Source organism: Pteronotus mesoamericanus, unplaced genomic scaffold (genome assembly GCF_021234165.1).
Source record: "Pteronotus mesoamericanus isolate MK-2021 breed Mesoamerican mustached bat unplaced genomic scaffold, CSHL_Meso_final scaffold_54, whole genome shotgun sequence".
Lineage (NCBI taxonomy): Eukaryota > Metazoa > Chordata > Mammalia > Chiroptera > Mormoopidae > Pteronotus > Pteronotus mesoamericanus.
This window is the reverse complement of record NW_026555321.1, coordinates 24,969,039-24,989,006: the sequence shown is the minus strand read 5'-3', so window position 1 is coordinate 24,989,006 and position 19,968 is coordinate 24,969,039. Positions and strand designations below refer to the sequence as shown.

General features: G+C 36.7%; 1 protein-coding gene across 1 annotated transcript; it reads left to right on the top strand.

The window, feature by feature from the left end:
• The first annotated feature begins 6,728 nt into the window (after positions 1-6,728).
• Positions 6,729-18,901, top strand: DBR1 (debranching RNA lariats 1). Its single transcript, XM_054595758.1, has 8 exons — positions 6,729-7,074; positions 7,811-7,935; positions 10,135-10,215; positions 12,789-12,874; positions 14,362-14,586; positions 17,014-17,094; positions 17,336-17,481; positions 17,904-18,901. Exons 1-8 carry the CDS (start codon positions 6,878-6,880, stop codon positions 18,595-18,597), a joined length of 1,635 nt encoding a protein of 544 aa, XP_054451733.1. The 5' UTR covers positions 6,729-6,877; the 3' UTR covers positions 18,598-18,901.
• Positions 18,902-19,968: the final 1,067 nt, after the last annotated feature.

The following is a 19,968-nucleotide window of genomic DNA, read 5'->3' as shown; positions in this document are numbered from 1 at the left end:
TGACGAGTTCAAGATTCAAAGGTTAGAGACACCTCACAGAACTCTTACCCTTCTACGGGTTTTGCCTCTATGCAGTTTCACCACTTCAGACGTGCTCTCGCCTTAGTTTTCCTAAGTGTGCTGCCATCTGGTGGTGGTAGGTATCATAATCACCTCGTCCAGTCAAAAGATGCAGATAGCAAGGATGTATGTTTTTCCGATATTTGTAACATTTTACAAACTGATTGAAAGACTCATTGCTCAGAAATCTCCATGGCTCTTTCCCTTATTCATGAAGGTTTCTTCTCAATTTGTCACCATACCAGCATGGTCTTCCAGAACCACCCTGTATTTATTCATTAGGTATCCTACTGCCCTCGCCATGGCATTACCTACCTCCTTACTCTGCTCTGTTTTCAGTCACCCATCTTTAAACACAATTCTTCCTTTCTGTGTCCTTTATTTTTCTTTAACTCTCATGTGGCTGGATTTTATTGTCAAGCCATCCCCCCCCGCTGCCCCCCCCAAAAGGCCCATGGGTAATTTCCTCCTGTAGTGTTTTTTTTTTTTTTAATTGTTGAAAACATCTGCTTGTTGCTTCTTCATTGAACAACATCTTGCCTAATACAGCATAAAGACAACAAAACACATTCTGGGTATTTTAAGCAAAAAGATTACAAAATTGCTGGAAAGACTAAAAATGCAAACAAGGAGGGAGCATTTTACTTAGGATCAGAACAGCAGGAAATTCACCACCACTGAAGGAGCCTGGGGTGCTAAGCTGCCACCATCATTGCCAAAACCAGAAAAGAAAAGAAACTCTTCTTCTACCTTCTAATCTTGGACAAGAAAAAAAAAATCTGAGATGTTCTAAACTTAAAAAAAAAAAAAAAGAAAGAAAGCTGCTTGAGAATGAGAGAAAGAACAGTTAGCTTGTTAATAGCTGTGGGCCAGCTCTGACAATTCCTGCAATCCCAGGAACCTCTGCTTCTTATTTACCTGTGAACTTTCTGATCTGCTGCTCAGGGCTAATCCATAGCAGTGGACACTTTTGAGGACACTAATACACCTATCCCAGAACTAGCGCCACTTCACCTTCTCCCATCTACTTTGTCTATAGCTAACCTAAATCCTTTCAGAAAGGCTAACATCTTTCTGTCCCCTATTTGATGTACAAAAACACTTGCAAAATTCCAGGACAAAGGGCATATCTTTCCTGCCTAGCCATGTTGTGGGTAGGTTAGACCTTACGCCTCAAGCCCAATCTTTTTTCTTTGCTAGTAATGGCCTAGTAAAACATTTCTTTTAAAACAACTTTTAGGCTTGGAAGTTAATTTTTGTTTTTTCAGTGGTTCACAAACATGTTTCTCATTTGCAAAACATAATTTAGACATCAGCTGGCAAAGAGTGTCTAGGAAATGAAATGTAGTTCCTTTTAATTTCTAGCCCTGGAAATAAATAGATGGGCCAAGAACTATCTTATATATGTGGTATATATTTATATTTATAATTTCATTGTGTTTCCTTAAAAAGGAATTCCCTCTTATAACCAGACTAAAATTATCAAAATAATAAAATTAATACTGATACAATACTAATTTACAGAATTTATTCAGATTTTGCCATTTGACCTAACAATGTCTTTTATAGCACCACATTGCACTCACTTATCATAAATCTTCAGTCTCCTTTAATTTTTAATAATTCTTAATCTCTTCTTATATTTCATGATTTTTTGTGAAAAAACTGGCAAGCGATTTAAAAAATCTTAATTTTTTTCAAGATTAGATTTAGAGTATATATTTTTGGTAGAAATACAATAAATGTAATATATTTCATATCAGAATGTATATGATGTGGCTTGTCCATTCTTAGTGAGATTACTTTTGAACACTTTGTTAAAGTGGTGTGGCCTGATATCTGTACAATAAGTATCCTTTGGAAAGATATTTTGTGACTATGGAAGTAGTTTCAAATAATAGATACATTGAGACTATGTAAATACCCTACTACTCTTTAAAGTTTTACCCAGTGTCGTTAGTATTCATTAAAGATTCTTGCTTGAAACAATTATGATGAAGACAATGATTATGGTGATGCTCAAACAGTGATTTCTAACTTCACCTTTCTTTTTGTATTTATCAATCAGCTGAAGGAGACCAAAGGTTTGCCACACCAGAGCTGTGTTTTGGGATACTGATTTTAACTGGTTATTAAGAAACAAAATACTTGGAAAGAACTTTTGGTCCCACCTCTTATTTGCCTAAGAGATTCAGATGGGAAAGCCTGCTTCAGAAAGGAAATTTTAGGATGTTCCTCCTTAGCCTAATTTGAGTATCATAGATGGGAAGGGTCCAGGCAGACACCTGTAGCTAGATCACTCTTTGTCTCATTGAAACAAGAAATTACCTGCCATGCATGTTCAGCGCTTCATCAACTACCTGTAAACTGCTATTTTCCTTTAAAATCACAGGCCCCTGCTCTCTCTTTCTCCTTTGGCTAAAATGACATATATACCCAATTTTACCTCACTGTCTTTGAAATTTTCATGTTTATATGAATTTTTCATGTGCACGTATTCAGATCTTATTTTCTTTTGTTAATCTGTAGCTATTAATTTGATTATTAGCCCATCTAGGAGAATTTACAAAGTGGGAGCAAAAGTATTATTATTTTTTAGCCCATATATAACATTCCTGTGTAATAAGAGCTCTCTCTTTTCCCTGTTATTTATTTTTTTATATTAGCATGGGATAACAGATTCCTACTTTATTCAACAGGCTACATACAGTCTGTTACCATTATTATGCATTTTGATGCTGAAATTGTTTCAGATTTGGTGAGTGGAAAACCTTCCATCATCATCCTTTGACATTCCAGATTTTTTGAACACTTCCTTGCTTTCTGGCACAAGATGCTCTAGGCTCATTTTGTACATTTTCTGTCCTGGAATCAACCACTTCAGTAAGCACACTTGATTTCTTCTAGAGGAAAATAGTATTTACAAACCAAGGTCTGGTTGTACCTAAGAAGCTCCAAATAATGGTTCTGCTCAGCCTCACCCCAGGTTAGGCTTTTTTCAACATGTTTCCACAGTTGACATGTGATTCCTTTTTCATCTTGCTTATTGTTGAGTGCCTGTATTTACATGTTGTATTTGCTCTGATAGACTCAAGGAATCTCTTTCCCATCAGATCTAAGACCTGTTTGTTTTTGCCACGGAACCATACACACAGCTTGAGAGCACCTGCCGGTTCAGGGAATAACTCTTCACATTAATCAGAATTATCCTCACTGTTTGTTCCCTCCATTTTTTCCAACAGCCAACCCATTCCTTCTCATTCAGAATAGGAAGAGGGTGAGGCTTTCTGTTTAGTTTGATTCTCTCTGGATTTGAGAAAGTGAGAATTTCCAAGTTTGTTAATTCCCTCATATAGCCTCTGAAAATGGGGTGTAGGTTGGGAAAAGTAGGGGCTGAGCCATGATGCACTTCTTCATTCCTATTTATAGCCTTCTCTTTCCCTCTTTGACTACAAAATTTTGGATGTTATGGCATTAAGTTGTTATTTTTTATCCATCACAACAGAAAAATTCAAATCAACTTGTATATTAAAATTTTGTTGTAAAATATATGTGGAAACTACAAGGAGATACCACTGCACACCTGACAAAATGGGTAAAATTTAACAGATAATACCAAGTGCTGTTGAGCATGTAAAATAATTGGAATACCCTTATATTAGATCAGAAAGTGTAAACCAGTACAACCACTTTGGAAACTGGCACTATCTATTAAAGCTAAACATGTATCTCCTCTATTACCCAGATTCCATTCCTGGGCATAATGTAAGAGGAATAAGTGCCATATCCACCAAAAAATTTTATAAGACTATGTAGGGTGGCTTTATTCATAATAGTCTCAAATCAGAAATAATTCAAGTGTCCTTAGACAGGAAAATATATGAATAAATTGAGGTATTTTCACACAATGGAATACTACACAGCAATCAGAAGCAGCATACTATGCCTATATCTATCTGTAGTAGAGATTCATGGTTGAATCTCATGGACATTGTATTAAGCAAAAAAAAAAAGGAAGACACTAGAGAGTACATAATGTATACAGTCAGACCCAGGTAATGATACTTTGGTCAATGAAGGACCACATATATAGCTGTGGTCCCATAAGATTATAATGGAGCTGAAAAAGTCCTATCACTTAGTGACATCATTGCTGTTATAGTGTCATTGCAAAACACATTACTCACATGTTTGTGGTGATACTGGTATAAACAAACCTACTCATTGTAATACATGTACTATAAAAATATAGCACATAAAATTATGCACAGTACATAATACTTGATAATGATAATAAATGACTACATTACTGTTTTGTATATTTACCATACTATATTTTTATCATTGTTTAAGAGTGTATTCCTTCTACTTATAAAAAAGTTTGCTCTAAAACAATATGCAATGTTACACTGGGAAAAGCATCATACATTTTTATCAAATCTCTGGATGGCAATCACTTTATTTTGTGTTTGATTTAATATCATGTTGTTTCGTATAGTAACAGGCTGTAGAAGTTTGTAGCCTATGAGCAATAGACTATATTATATAGCCTGGTGTGTGCATAGTAGGCTATACCAGCGATATTCAACTGGTATGCTATGGCACACTAGTGTGCTGCAAGAATTTTTAAAACATGCAACACCTGACTGTTTTGTCAGGGGCACTGACTTCTTTTTTCCTTTGATTGTCAAATTAAAAAATGACAACAACCAATACAACAATAGCCATGCAGTGTGAATGAATCAAAATTATACCCATGTGTTTTGTCAGATTGACAAAAAAATATTTTTTTTGGTGTGCCACAAACTTTAGTAATTAGTTTATGTGTGCCAGGAGATGAAATATATTGAAAATCACTGGGCTATGCCATGTAGGTTTTTGAAACATCTATGAAGTTCTCACAGAGGAAATCATTTAACAACACATTTCTCAGAATGTATCCCTCCCTGTTAAGAAGTGCATGGCTATAGTGACATTTATATGAAGTTTAGAAACAAGCAAAACTGACCTATGGTGATAGAGGTATAGTGCTTTCCTTTTGGGGTAAGGGGCTTTGGAGGAAGCACAAGGGAATCTTTTGGTGTGATGGAAATATTTTATATTTTGAGATGGGTGGTGGTTGTTTGAGGTTACATATGTAGAAATGCATCAAAATGTGCACTAAGATTGGACTTGTTCAGGTTACTTTAACTAAGTTAGCCCTCAATTAAAATATTTTACATGGAGGAAAAAGTGATCTCCAAAAAAAAACAGTTCTTGTAGATTAAAAATTAAATGGAAAAAGTTAAATTTAACAATGTTGTAAAAAGCACAGATTCTTATATACTTAAAAAACCTCATACAAATGGAAAGTTATACTAAAAAAATAGCAAATATTAGATTTCATCTCTTTTTTTTTACCCCCTTGATCAATTTAAACATCATGAAAGTTATATCTACTTTATAAATTTGAAAGGACTTGCCCACAGATCAGTCTGGGTACAATGTCTTTTAATGGATTTATGTCTTGACAACTTTTCCAGTGTCTTATTGCCATCGTTCTGCATACATCTGCTTCATTTTGAATTAATTTTGGTGTCTTTGTTTCTAGAATACTCTTTATTTTATTTGGTTTTTAAAAATGCTTGACTTTGGGACCATGATTGAGCAAGTCGACATTGAAATTATGATTGTCTTTGGTGGCAGCTTACTGATCGCCACGTGTTTGCTCCAATACTGTTTCCTCCGTGTGTACTGCAAGTTGGCCAGCGTCTTGAGGAAACTATGACTACCGGTGGCGTTGACACGAGAGGGGGGCAACTCGGCGCCGAAGGAGGCCATCCTGAGACGCTGCCTTCTCTGCACTGCCCACCGTCAGCTCCCCGCCACCCAGCCCCAGAGAGCGGCGCTGCGGAGACCGCCCCCGGAGAGGGGCTCCCCCGCGTCTCCCGGTCACAGACCTGTCCTGGGAGGTACAGAAGTACATGCCGGGGAGGGGGGAAAAAAATTCAGAGATTGATTAACTATCCTCTGTATTATCCTGACAGTATTACTTTTCTTGATTAGATTTGCCAGAGGTGTTTTATTTGCTTGTTTCTGTCTTGGTCACTCATTCGACAATTGACAGTTTGGTCCTTTTTTCTCCCAGACCTTTTCGAGACACTATCTGCTTTAACTGAGCGTGCTGTCTAGTTACACAAACAGCTATTTGCTAGGAAAATGAAGAGTTCCTGGCAGCTAAACAGAACAAAACCAACCAACCAAACAAAAAAATTCCTGATAATTTTAGAAAATCTTTGGGGGGATAATTTAAAAACCCTCAGTGAGTTTTTACGTTATATTTTTAAATTATTTTTACTTTCTGGTTCTTTAATTTTGTTTAATTTCAAATTTATTTCAGGCATTTATCTTTGCCCTGAGAGCTTCATCCTAGGGAATTAACCAATCGCACCTGCACACTTATTTAACTTGGTTTACGGCAGTGTTATCAAACTCTTATTTCTGCAGACTTTTATTTTTATTTTATTTTATTTTTTTTTTACTCTTGTCGCTCTGATTTTTATTATCTATCAGATCCCTAAGACTTAAAGACCCGCGAAGACAAGCACGGCCGAGTTTATTAGAAAGCTCTTCGGAATCCCAGGGTTAATCGTGCCTCCGCATCCCTCTCTCGCGAGATTTGAAACCGGAAGTCAATTAGAGTGCAGGAATCTCAACGAGGCGGCGGCTCTGCTAAGGTTGGCGGGAGCTGAGCGATCAGTCTCGTCTTTGCTCTCTGAACTGGGCTTGCTCTGCGCTAGGGAGTTGCGGGCAGCGCTCTCCGCCTCGGGCAGGCAGGATGCGAGTGGCTGTGGCCGGCTGCTGCCACGGCGAGCTGGACAAGATCTATGAGACGCTGGCGCTGGCGGAAAAGCGCGGCCCCGGGCCGATAGACCTTCTGCTGTGCTGCGGCGACTTCCAGGCTGTGCGCAACGAGGCGGACCTGCGCTGCATGGCCGTGCCCCCCAAGTACCGCCACATGCAGACCTTCTACAGGTGAGGTGCGCGGCACGGCCCTCGGACTCAGCGCTACGAGGTGTGACTAGCCTGCAGTGGGGAAGAACCCAGGCTGGGTTCGAGTCACCTCTGGCACGGACGAGCTGTCTTCCTTAGTGCCAGTCTGTACGTGCTGTGCGTTTCTAGGAACTGGCGTTTAGTAAATGTGACTTTTCTTCTCTCCTTTCATCTGTCTTACCTGTTTCGGAAGGGCTCGCAGTTTGAGGGCAAAACTTCAAGGAAGAAGCTGTCAGGTTAAGCAGCTACTTGATAGGACTCTGGATCTACTTCATTTAATGATCCTGGAGCTTTAACTGGACCCATGCTTTGTGCTCGTACCGATTCTACAAGCTAAGGTTATAGCAGTGAACTAACAAAGTTCTTGACCTCACTGGCTTGAAACCCAAAGGGGCAGCCCTTCATTCTTAGGACAAAGATAGGCAATTTTTAAAATTGTTTATTTTATTTTTCAATTACAGTTTACATTAAATATTATTTTGTATGGGTTTCAGATGTGCAGCATAGTGGTTAGACAATCATATATTTTACAAAGTGATCCGCCCATATGGGAAATTCATTTAAAAAGAGCTTTTTAACTTGGCATGATGAGCTCAGATTGTTCCTAAAGACCTTATTTTGCTTTTCCGCTATGTCGAATTGTCTAGGCACACCTAGTTGCTTTTCCCTATGCCTCATTTCTGCTATGCCAAAAGGCAACTTTACTCTTATGTTCTAGGTATTACTCTGGAGAGAAGAAGGCCCCAGTTCTCACAATCTTCATTGGGGGAAACCACGAAGCGTCAAATCATTTGCAAGAGTTACCCTATGGTGGCTGGGTGGCACCAAACATTTATTATTTAGGTATGTGTTTGTGGGTAAGTCCTTGGTTTAGTGGGATGGAAGAGTCTATTAAGATTTATATACCAGTTGAGAAGCATCTTGAGATGTATGGTGTTTGGGGAATGTCTCTTAATATGGAAATTTAATTAAAATAGTTAAGTAGGTAATCATGACAATATATCCATGCTTCATCTAGTGTTTTAAGGAATAGTTAATATAACTGCAAAGACCTTACACACTGTTTTCACTTCCTTTATTTTCCCCCTACTCTTTTTATTAAATTAAAAAACTTAAACTGTTATAATGGAAATTGTTAAACATACACAAAAATAGTAATAGTACAGGCTTCCCCCACTATCTGAAAATAGTGTTCCTATGAACGCTTTCATAAGGGGAAAACTTTCATTAACTTACATGCAAAAATTTTGTGTGTTCCTAGACCCAGAAGATAATCTACCAAATCCTACCAATGTGCTTAATCACATCCAGTTTTATGCTAAGTATAACTTTCTTACAAGCTCTCTTAACTTTTGTGCTACCACAGAACGCATCTCGCTAATGGATGTACAAAATAAATTGAGATGAAGCACAGATGCTTAGACACAGTTCAAAACTATGGTGGCTTGATGCTGAATGTGGTTCCCAGGGAAGGAGCTCAGCGGGGCCACTCTCCCTGGTCTGGATGCACGTTGCTAAGCAAATGCTGAATGCTATTTTGGCTTTTCACCTTTTTTCTTTCTTTCTTTTTTTTTTTTTTTGTGCAAGCAAAAATCCTCTTCACATTTCTTTCAGTTAGTGAAAACAGGTAGTAATGTAGGTCTTTCATAAAAGTCAAGTGGTGTAATGCAAATTTTTAAAAAGCTGGGGGTACCTGTATAATGAACCTTTGTACCTACTAAATAGCTTCAACCACTCTAATCATTCTGCCATCCTTATTTAAACCCATCCTTATTTAAACCCATTCTCCCCTAAACTATTTTGTGGGAGAAGGTAACTGGAGTATTTTAAAGCAAATTCCAACCATGAGATTATTTTACCTGTAAATACTCAGTACATATTTTTAAGTGATAAGGATTTTTAAAAATACCGTAAGTATGTACCATTATTATACCTAACTAAAATAACAGAATAACTCATTATCTTTTGCCTAGTTCATGTTTAGATTTCCTGATTATCTCAAAGATGTCTGTTTTACAGTTGCCTTGTTCAAATAGGATCCAAACAAGTTCCACACATTTTGTTGGATTGTCATGATTCTGAAGTCTCTTAGGCTATATCTGTCCCTTTTCACTCTCTCCTTCCCACCACCATGCCATTTATTTGTTGAAGAAAAATGGAAATTTTCTTGTAGAATTTCCTGCATTCTGGGTTTAGCTATTGGAATTTACTGAATTGTTGAACATGTTCCTTTTATCCTCTGTGTTGCCTATACTCTGTGTTTAGATTTACAGACCTGAATATATTCGGGTTTAATTTTAGTCCCTTTAGTACCAGGGGTGTCCAGCCAGGGGCCCGTGAGGTGCATGCGGCCCAGGATGGCTGTGAATATGGCCCAACACAAAATCATAAGTTTCCTTAAAACATTACAAGATTTTTTTTGTAATTATGCATCGCAATGTATTGAATGTGTGGCCCAAGACAACTCTTCTTCTTTCAGTGTGGCACAGAGATGCCAAAAGGTTTGTCACGCCTGCTGCAGTCCCTTTCCCTCTCAAATGAAATGTTTATAGGTGTTTCTGAAAACTATAGAAATTTAATTTCTATACTTCACTACTGATTGATGAACTGTTGACAACTGCAATATTATGAAAAAGTGAAATTGAAGATGATTATTCAGAAATGAAATATAGAAACTGCAGGTTCTTTATACCTTACACTTGTTGATTTTCAGATATGTAACGTATAAATTCATCATAGAACGCTTTTTGTCTATTTCCACATCCCACCCTCATATTCTATTAGGTACCAAATTATAATGCATTCTATCTGGTTTGGGTTTTTTTTCTGCTTAATCTCTTAACTAATCTGCTTCTAGATCTCTTCTCCCTAGTCTACCTTATATGTCATTGGCATGTTACTATGCAAAAGAGTAACCTCATCATGATATTTTATTTTCAAATTTTAGGACTGCATGGAATTCTAGGCTCTAAACTGTTCATTCAATTAATAAAGAGATTGCTTTTGCCTATAGTAATCTTATTTAACTGTGTAATTTCTCAGGTTTGGCAGGTGTAGTAAAATACCGAGGTGTAAGGATTGGTGGAATCTCTGGTATCTTCAAATCTCATGACTATCGAAAAGGTATTGTTTTTCTGAATTGTTTTTAAAACTTTAAAACTTGCTTGCCCCAGAATAACTTAAGCATAATATATAGTTTGACTTTTACATTAGATTTTTTCTATGTACAGACAGATTTTTTCTTAAATTTATATTATAAAATATGTTACGCATATGGAAATATAAAGAACATTAGAATGTATTATCTGTGTATCCACCATCAAGCTTTTATCAAGTCTAAGTATTCTTGCCATTTTTAGTTTTGATTTTTTTTAAAAGATTTTATTTATTTATTTTTTGACAGAGGGGAAAGGAGGGAGAAAGGGAATGAGAGAAACACGAATGCGTGGTTGCCTCTCACATACCCCCAACAGGGGACCTGGCCTACAACCCAAGCATGTGACCAGACTGGTAATCGAACTGGTGGCCTTTTGGTTAGCAGGCTGGCACTCAATCCACTGAGCCACACCAGCCAGGGCTAGTTTTGATTTTTAAGAAATAGCCCTGACTGGTGTGGCTCAGTTGGCTGAGCATTATCCTGTAACATAAAGGGTCTCTGATTCGATCTCTGGTCAGGGCACATGCCTGGGTCGGGGGCCATGCACTCTGTTGGGGGCGTGCAAGAGGCAACCAACTGATGTTTCTCTCACACATCAATGTTTTCCTCTCTTTCTCCTTCCCTTCCCATCTCTCTAAAAATAAAGAAATGCAAAAAAAAAAAAAAAAAGAAGAAAAAAGAAATATAACAATGAAGACAGTAAAGATAAAATTGAAACTTATATTATCAGTGCTCAATCCCATTCCTCTCCTTTTATCCCTCATGAGGCAGTCACTATTCTGAATTTGGTGTTTATCATTCACTTGATAATTTTATACTATTGCCATATATGTAACAGCTTTAAATGGTATATTTATATAGCATGTTTTAAACTTCATATAAATGTATCACTTTGTATCTTTCTGCAACTTCTTTGTTTAATCTTGAAATCTATATTGATACACATAACTCTAATATATTCATTTTAATTTGTGAGTAGTATTCTGTTATATAAGTCCAGTTGATCCTTTAACAACACATGGTCAAAAACCCATGTATAAATTTGACTCCCCCAAAACTTAAGTTGTCCCTTGGTATTTGTGAGGGATTGGTTCCAGTACACCCCATCACCACCACCGACATGGATACGAAAATCCATGGATGCTCAAGTCCCCCGTGTAAAATGGTGTAGATCAACGCATACATTTGGCCCTCCACTCTGGCCACTTCCAACTGCAGATCAAAAACAGTACAGGTATTTATTGAAAGAAAAAATCATCTATAAGTAGACTTATATAGTTCAAACCCATGTTGTTCAAGGGTCATCTGTGTACCACACTGTAATTATTCGTTCTACAATATCTGAATGAATTATACCTTGATTTTGAAATTAAAGGAATAGCTTGGATTCACATTTGACTTAAAAATTTCTTGAATTATGTTGGGCAGTTAAAACTTATATCCTCAATATAACTGTTAAGTTGTAAGTCTGTTGCCGGTGCCCTGCTCTCCATGATTTTAAGTTGTCTCCCACATGGCTGGTGGGCATGCAAATTGGAAACAACCTTTGGAGGGACAATTGATAATAGCAGTAGAAATTATAAAGATCCTCTAACCCAAGAGTTTTACTTCCAGGAATATAGTGAATGTATGTAAATTTATTTCAGTTTTGTTTGTAATAGCAAAATGATGTATGCAAATTTACATCGGTTTTGGGCAAGATGATGTATGCAAATTTATTTCGGTTTTGTTTGCAATAGTAAAAGGCAGGAACTAGTTAAATATATCTTGATATAACTATACAGTATCATGCCATGAAGCCATTAAAAATATGAAGGGAGAGAAAGCAGATCTGTGTGTAACTAATATGAAAAGAACTCCAAAATAAGTTAAGTGAAAAAACAAGGCACGGAGCATAGATAAAGTATGATGCCTTTTGTATAAAGACATAGTTATACTGTATACATAGGTGGTATTCCTGGAGTAAAATACTAAAACCTGATTAATACTAGCTGCCCCCAGGTGGTGTTGCTAATGGCTGGGGGATAGGAATAGAAAGACCCCTCCCATTGTTTTGGCAGTTTTATTTTGGTAAAATTTATATAGCATTGTAAGTATACAATTCAACTATTTAGTAAATTTATTGAGTTATGCATCTAGATTTAGACCATTTCTGTCACTCCTAGAAGTTTTGTGCCTATTTGCAGTTAATCCCCACTCCCACCCAGCCTTAGGCATCCACTTCTCTACTCTCTACGAGGCATGCTTTGTACTCTATATCTTTCTGAAGGTATTTTTTAAAGTATATGAATAAACAGTATACTCCAAAATTAAATGTAATTTAATTTTAAAAATCACAAGCCCCGAAGTATCTAGATTCATAGTTTGTGATAGCTTACTAGTCAAAAATATCAACATATTAAGAGCAGTGTATTTTACAAATTGTTAAGAACCAGAAGCATTGGTAACAGACATTAGTTTTAGGGAAGTGTATGTATCTATTTATATTTGCAGTGTTTAAAGGTATTGAATACCACTTATTTCTCTTCTGCAATTTAAGGTCATTTTGAGTGCCCTCCTTATAATTCAGCTACAATAAGGAGTATATATCATGTGAGAAATATTGAAGTCTATAAATTAAAACAGGTATGTAAAAAGTACGTTATGGCAGACTTGAACAAATGTTAAAGTAAAAGTAGATATTGATCATTTTGGTATATTACTTTCATGAAGAGCTTAATTTAGTATTTCTGAAATTTGGATTTTGAATTGTTTTTAGGAGGTTCATAGAGGAACATTAAAATTTTTTTATGGTTATAAATTTATTTTAGTGAGTAAAAATAAAGCATTTAATCCATGATTTCAAATATTACTTAGGGTAAGGCTAAAGAATATATATATTGAAATAAAGTGACACTTCAAAGAAAATATTAAAATATTTAATTTTAAATAATGGTATTAAGTGGAAAGTAAATAATAGTAAAGGTGACTGAAAATATGGGAAAATTGTGAAGATGGTGTTGAAACACTGGCTTAACTGGGGAAGTTGGTGAAGCTAGATTTTTGTTTGAGACGCCATTCAACACCTGACACTGGGCTAAGCAGTTTGCACACATGGTCTTTCATATCATTGCCACCCAGATTCTGTCACATTAAAGATGAGAGGACAAGGCTCAAATAGAAAGCAACCTGCCCAAGATTTTCCCAAGTTAGGTAAGTGGTAGAGCGGTCTGAGTGAACTCAGTCCATTCCCACCTTGCCACACAGCCTCTGTAGGAGCATAAGGTTGCTCGCGGGCATTTCTTTAATGAGCTACTCAGAGCAGTTCCTTACTTTAAAAGCTTTTTCCCTTTCACCAGTCTAAACCCCACCAGCCCTTGCAGACCCAGCTTAGAAACCACTTTCCAACCAGTGTTGTAGTTTAAAGTCATCATGTGTCACTGAAATTTCATTGCACTTATTGCCCATATTAGTTATTCAGTGATTAGTCGTATCTTTTTCATATTTTGTGTTGTCTTGCATAATTACTTAAGTTATTTAAATTTAGTTTTCTAAGTATTTGTTTCAGATTACTTGGAGGTGCTGGGATGAGTCAAGTATGAGTATATTTTGTGTCCACTGTGAAGATACCAGCTACCTAAATACGTCTAATATGATTTATGTAGTAAACAGAGACTTTTCTGGTGTATGCTATGTGAGCCCATTAGAAAAAGAAGTAGACTATATCTTTAGGTTTACTCTATCATTTATATTAGATGTCTTATGAAATCTGGTGTCTCTGGATCTTAAAATGGTAGTTTCTTTACTATAAAGGGTTATTACATATTTTAGAAACCCAATGCTAAAGACCATAGCTGATTGGCAGTGTAATTGAAGTGTGCCTTTGTTTACCTGCCTTTCTGGAAAATAAGGATGAGTTGTGAGGCAGAGAGAAAGCTGTTTCTTTTTGCCTCTGTGTGTACGTTAGTATTTCTGTGATTTCCTTACATAAAGATCCTTTGAATGAATTACACAAAAGTCCAGAGATCTAAGTGGGTAAATGGTTGCAAGGTGGCAGAGAGAAGGAAGGGGGATTGCTTGTGGTTCATCTGTTTTTAAGAGCTGTGTGTGTGTGTGTGTGTTTTCTGTTAAAGCTGAAGCAGCCTATGGACATATTCTTATCTCATGATTGGCCAAGAAGTATATACCATTATGGAAATAAGAAGCAACTTCTTAAGACTAAATCTTTTTTCCGACAAGAAGTGGAAAATAACACCTTAGGAAGTCCTGCTGCCTCGGAGCTTTTAGAGCACTTAAAACCTACTTACTGGTTTTCTGCCCACCTTCACGTGAAGTTTGCAGCCTTGATGCAGCATCAGGTAAAAAACACAGTATTTATTCTGTCATTTAACAAACACTTATTGAACATCTATGGGCTGTGCACTGTTGACACATTTGTAAAGTTAGAGACAAATGAAAGATAACATTCCTTTTGTAACATTCCTCAGTATCCAGTGGGGGAGAGGGACAAGTGAGCAATGATAAATTAGTGTAAAAAGTTTGTGACAAAAATCCTAGGGTGCTGTGGGAGCACCTAAGCCGGGAAATGGTGAGATGGGGATGTGGACAGAGAGCTGCTGTGAGAGAAGCTTTTCCGAAGGAATTGATGGTGCCAGGAAGAAGCAGATTATGAGGGTAGCCTAGGAAGAGGGACCAATGTGTGCAGAGCCTAGAAGTCTGAGCACACGGTGCCTTTGGGGAACTGTAGCTAGTTCCCGTGGCTGAGGCACAGACGCTGGAACAAGATCACAAGTGCCTTCCGGGGCATGCTCTGGAGTGTGGGTTTTAACCAGAGGGAGTGGGGAAAGTTGGAGAGTGATGTAATCAGATTTTCATTTTTGAAAGAGTAGGTTGGCAGCAGTTTCGCAGATGGATTGGAGTGATATAAAAATAGGAGGTTGAAGAGGCTATTTAAGCAAAATACGAGGTTCTAATGTAAGGCAAAGGGAACATCGAGTGAAGCAGGGTCTAGAGAGATTTTGGAGGTAAAATCATTAGGATTTGGTAATGGAGGGAGGAGGGAATCTAGGATGACTCTAAGTTTTCCTTTTGTAGCTGCGTGAATGGTAGTGTTTGATGGAAGACCGAGAATAAATACATGCCTATAACTAAGCTTTTATGGAAATACTTGACTTTTTCTCTCATCTCTGATTCTGACTGAACTCTGACTTTCCCATAAAGTATTTCAAAGGGAAAACATTTAGAAAATGCTGGGTTAACAAAGTTAGAGATTTCTTCTCAGAGGCTCTATAGAATTTCTGAATCTTTATGTACTAATGGGCATTGCCTTACTCCCACGAGTGGGATGAAATTTCCAGGGCTTCCCAAACTTACTTGACCAAACAGTTTTCAGTGGTAGAGATATGCTTTATGTTCCCCAAACACAGTTTAGAAAGTTCCATCTCAAAACAATCCTGTAGGCCCTTTTCCGCGGTGGGTTCATTCTCCCCCGTTTCACTAGGAGAAGGAGGCGAGGTTACTCCTTTCATTTTCCAAAGTCCAAGTCATCTCTTTGTATCAGTCACCTTTTCCACACCTGTGTTATTCTTTTCTGTCTCTTAGGCTCCTGACATGCTTGGATTTTCACTGAGTATCTGATTTACTATTTTCCCAACTCCATCTTCTGTTGTCAACCAGGGACTTGTAGCTCTGTATTGACATATTTGATCCATTTTTCTTGGCTTCTCAACCTCTCACTTGGCCATTGTTCTCTTTTAGCCCCGGCACCAACACCAAAGATTACCTTTCTTCAGAACTGTCCTGCAGCCAAGATTGGCCTGTAGTCTCTGTGCCTTCTGCCTCGCTTAGTCCCTCCTCAGGACTGAATTTTGATACCTCATCCTCAGCAGGATGTCCCATAGGTTGTTTCCTTGCATTTCCTCCACGTGCCTTACTATTTTCAGTGAATCTTTTTTTTTTTTTCACTTCACAGTGAATCATTTTCTTCCAATATTACCTTTATATTTTTGACTCCCATATTTCCTTCTGACAATTGACTTTTCAAAATATAGCTCTATTGGTGTATTATTTACATAAAATTTATTAGTTTACAAGTATCATTCAGTATTTTTTTTGCACATACGTGACATAATGTTTAGAATATTTCCATTATCCCAAAAGATCCTTTGTGTCTGTTTGCTGTCAGTTCTTGTTCTCACCCTCAGCCCCAGACAACCATTAATCTGCCTTGTGTCTCTGTGGGTTGGCCCTTTCTGAACCTTTCATATAAATGTAATAAAATATATAGTCTTTGGCACTTCATTTGTGTTGTAGCATGTGTCAGTATCTCATTCATTTTTATTATTGAATAGTATTTCATTCTATGGATATTTTGCATCTACTTTTGATGTTGTGCTTAAGAAATCTTTGCCTAACCCAAGGTAACGATGATTTTCTTCTATGATTTCTTCAAAGTTGTATACTTTGAGCTCTGTCAATTGACTTTTAAGCTCCTCTGTTATCTTTAATCCTTTTGGCGTATGCTTCAATTTACGTGTTAAATGCTTTGATTTAACATTATTATCATCATTATTTTCTACTTTGACTTTTGTAAGGAAATTGAAGCCCAGAGAGTTTAAGTGCCATTGTTGTACAAGTGAGTATAGAACTAACTTGCTTTGGAAAAGTAACAGTTGTTCCATTGACACACAATTTTGTGTAATAGAGATTATTTTCATCCTATTCAATGTATGAATTATCTGTGATGTTTTAACATTCTTACCTAAATCATGGTTCATCTTGTTTAGGCCCAGGATAAAGGACAGACTGCCAAAGCAACCAAATTTTTAGCCTTGGACAAATGCTTACCACATAGAGACTTTCTTCAGGTAAAAAGAAAGTGAAATAACTTTGAAATATAGTTTTACTCTTCCAATAATTTAAAAAAATTAATTTTTATTTTCTAAAGTATTAATTATTGCTTTTTGTAACTTATGTAGTCCAAGAATTCTTTGGGAATATTTACATTACATTATTTTTAGGCTACTGAATTAAATTCCTTTTAACTTTTATTCTTATATCAAAATCCATAGAACATTATTTCTTAAAATTACCAATTTCTTCCTGTAGGTAATAGAAATAGATCATGATGCCAGTGCTCCTGATTACTTAGAGTACGATATAGAATGGCTCACTATTCTCAGGGCTACAAACAATCTTCTTAATGTGACTGGGCGCCTATGGAATATGCCTGAAAATAATGGCCTACATTCAAAGTAAGTCTGACCTTATTTAGGACTTGCTCTCCCCATGCATGTAAGGTTTTTGTGCCCACACCTTCTTATATTTTTGATTAAGGGGAAAACTGTTAAATGAGTATAAGAATAATTCAAGTTTTACAAGAAAATGGATTGTTGAACACCAGCACAAATAAGTGATTAAGTATGCATAAAACTATAATATAGTGGAGATTAGGTTCACCTATTAAAATAATTTGTACTTGTTTTAGGATGTAAGGACAGCTTTTTCTATGAATTATTTTTATTTAAAAATGGTCCTTTACTAAATTAATTACCATTTTACTTAATGGAATTTAGATATATGGTTTATTCTTTATCCATGCACCTGAAGTTCATAGTTAGATTTCATCATTTATCATCTGAAGACAATAAAAGACGATTGTTTTGTACTTTTACAGGTGGGATTATAGTGCAACAGAAGAAGCTATGAATGAAGTATTGGAAAAATTGAATCGTGACCTCAAAGTTCCTCTTAACTTTAGCGTGACAGCTGCTTGCTATGACCCAGGCAAGCCACAGACACATATGCAGCTGGTTCATAGAATCAATCCGCAGACTACTGAGTTTTGTGCCAAACTGGGCATCACAGACATTAACGTCAGTATTCAGAGGGCCCAGGAAGAACACCACTTGTGTGGTGATTATGAAGAACAGGATGAAGTGGGGAGTAATGACTCCGGAGAAGATCCTAGTGAATATAACACAGACACGTCTGCCCTGTCCTCTGTTAATCCTGATGAAATAATGTTAGATGAAGAAGAGGAAGAGGAAGATAGTTTTGTAAGTACACATAGTGACATGAATACAACATCTCTAGAACCTTCTTCTGACCAGGCTTCTGACTTTTCTGAAAGCTTCTCTGATGTCAGGATCTTGCCAGGTTCTATGTTCGTTTCTTCTGATGATACACTGGGTTCCCCAGTGGGCAGAGAGGAGAAGCCTGGTGAAGCTGTGGAGTCTGGAGATGGGAAGGACTTAACCGAAGTGCCGTTGAAGAGGCTGAGTGATGAGCATGAACCTGAACAAAGAAAGAAAATTAAGAGGAGGAATCAAGCCATCTATGCTGCAGTAGATGATGATGATGCAGCATGAGGCAGTTTATATGTCTTACTGTATATGTAGATATGTGATTTTTGAGGCTATATTTTTAGTGTTGGGTTTTTTACTCAGGACTTAACTTTGTAATAATGAAATGACACATTGAATTGACTTTGCCTTTAGGCCTTTATATGTTTCAGAAACAAACATATTAAAATTTCATCTGTTTACTTGATTGAGTACCCTTTTTTTAAAGGTGATATTACTCACTTTCACTTTTTTCAGCAAAACTTTGTGTTTTTGAATACCTACTTTGTGCCAGGCACACTTATATAAGATGGCACTATAAAGATGGCTAATGTGGATTTGTTTTTTGCTGCCAGGAATAATTACTACTGTGAATATTTTGGTTAACAAAATATGGCATATTTCTATTATGTTTTACAAAGTTAAGTCATTATTGTATATATAATTATGTATGGTTTCTTTTCATTTATTATAAATATTTTCCCTGGTTGGCTCTTAATGTCTGTCAAATATAATTGAAATTGAAGAAGGGAAATAAGATTCCAGGAAATGAATTACTTTAAATACTAAACATTGATAAACATAAAATTTCATACCGAATTGCTGCGATTAATAGAACTCTCTTGACTTCTGCATATGACATTTCAGCCTTAGCCTTAGTTTTAATGTGACTATTGTAACTGTATACATCACAGTGTGTAAGTTGTTTTTGGCATAGTTCAGCTTCATGTTAATTATGAGCAGGGATTGAGTTGCACAGATACCGCCCTTCATGCTGCACAATGGTTGCTAGTATTAAAGTATTTTTAAAGAGCCATGTGGAAAAAGTCCACCTCTGTCCTGTCTCTGGTTAAACTGCCCAAGTGGCCCTGCACTTTGGGTCAGGAGTCATGGAATCCAAAGACTGTTCCAGGGTCTTGTGATCCCACAGCAGTGCAAGTCCAGGAGCCAATCTAGAACGACGGGACAGATGGCTGCCATCCGAGTCAGCTTTTGACTCGGAAAAGGTGTAGGACTTTGGGATTTTTATCTTTATTGCCTTCTATTTTTTTGTTTACTTTCTTATTTGAGTTGAGTACTTAAGTTGCCTACTTTAACTCTATTTACATAAAATATTTAAAAGCTATGGATTTCTCCATCACTGATTTAATTGAGTCCCATAAAGTTTGACATTTAGTGTTTTTTTCCCCCAGAAACTCTTAATACAGGTAGAAGAAGAAAGTGCATAATTAGATATAAAAATAAGTGATAGCTAACAGGTGATTCTCAAAAGAAATGAACAATTTCTGTAGCTTATGCATTAAAATGAAAACACAAATACTAAACAATAAATAAATGAGAGAAATAGCCACTGAAACAGGATATTTACATAAACATAAGATTGCATAACTTGGTGCA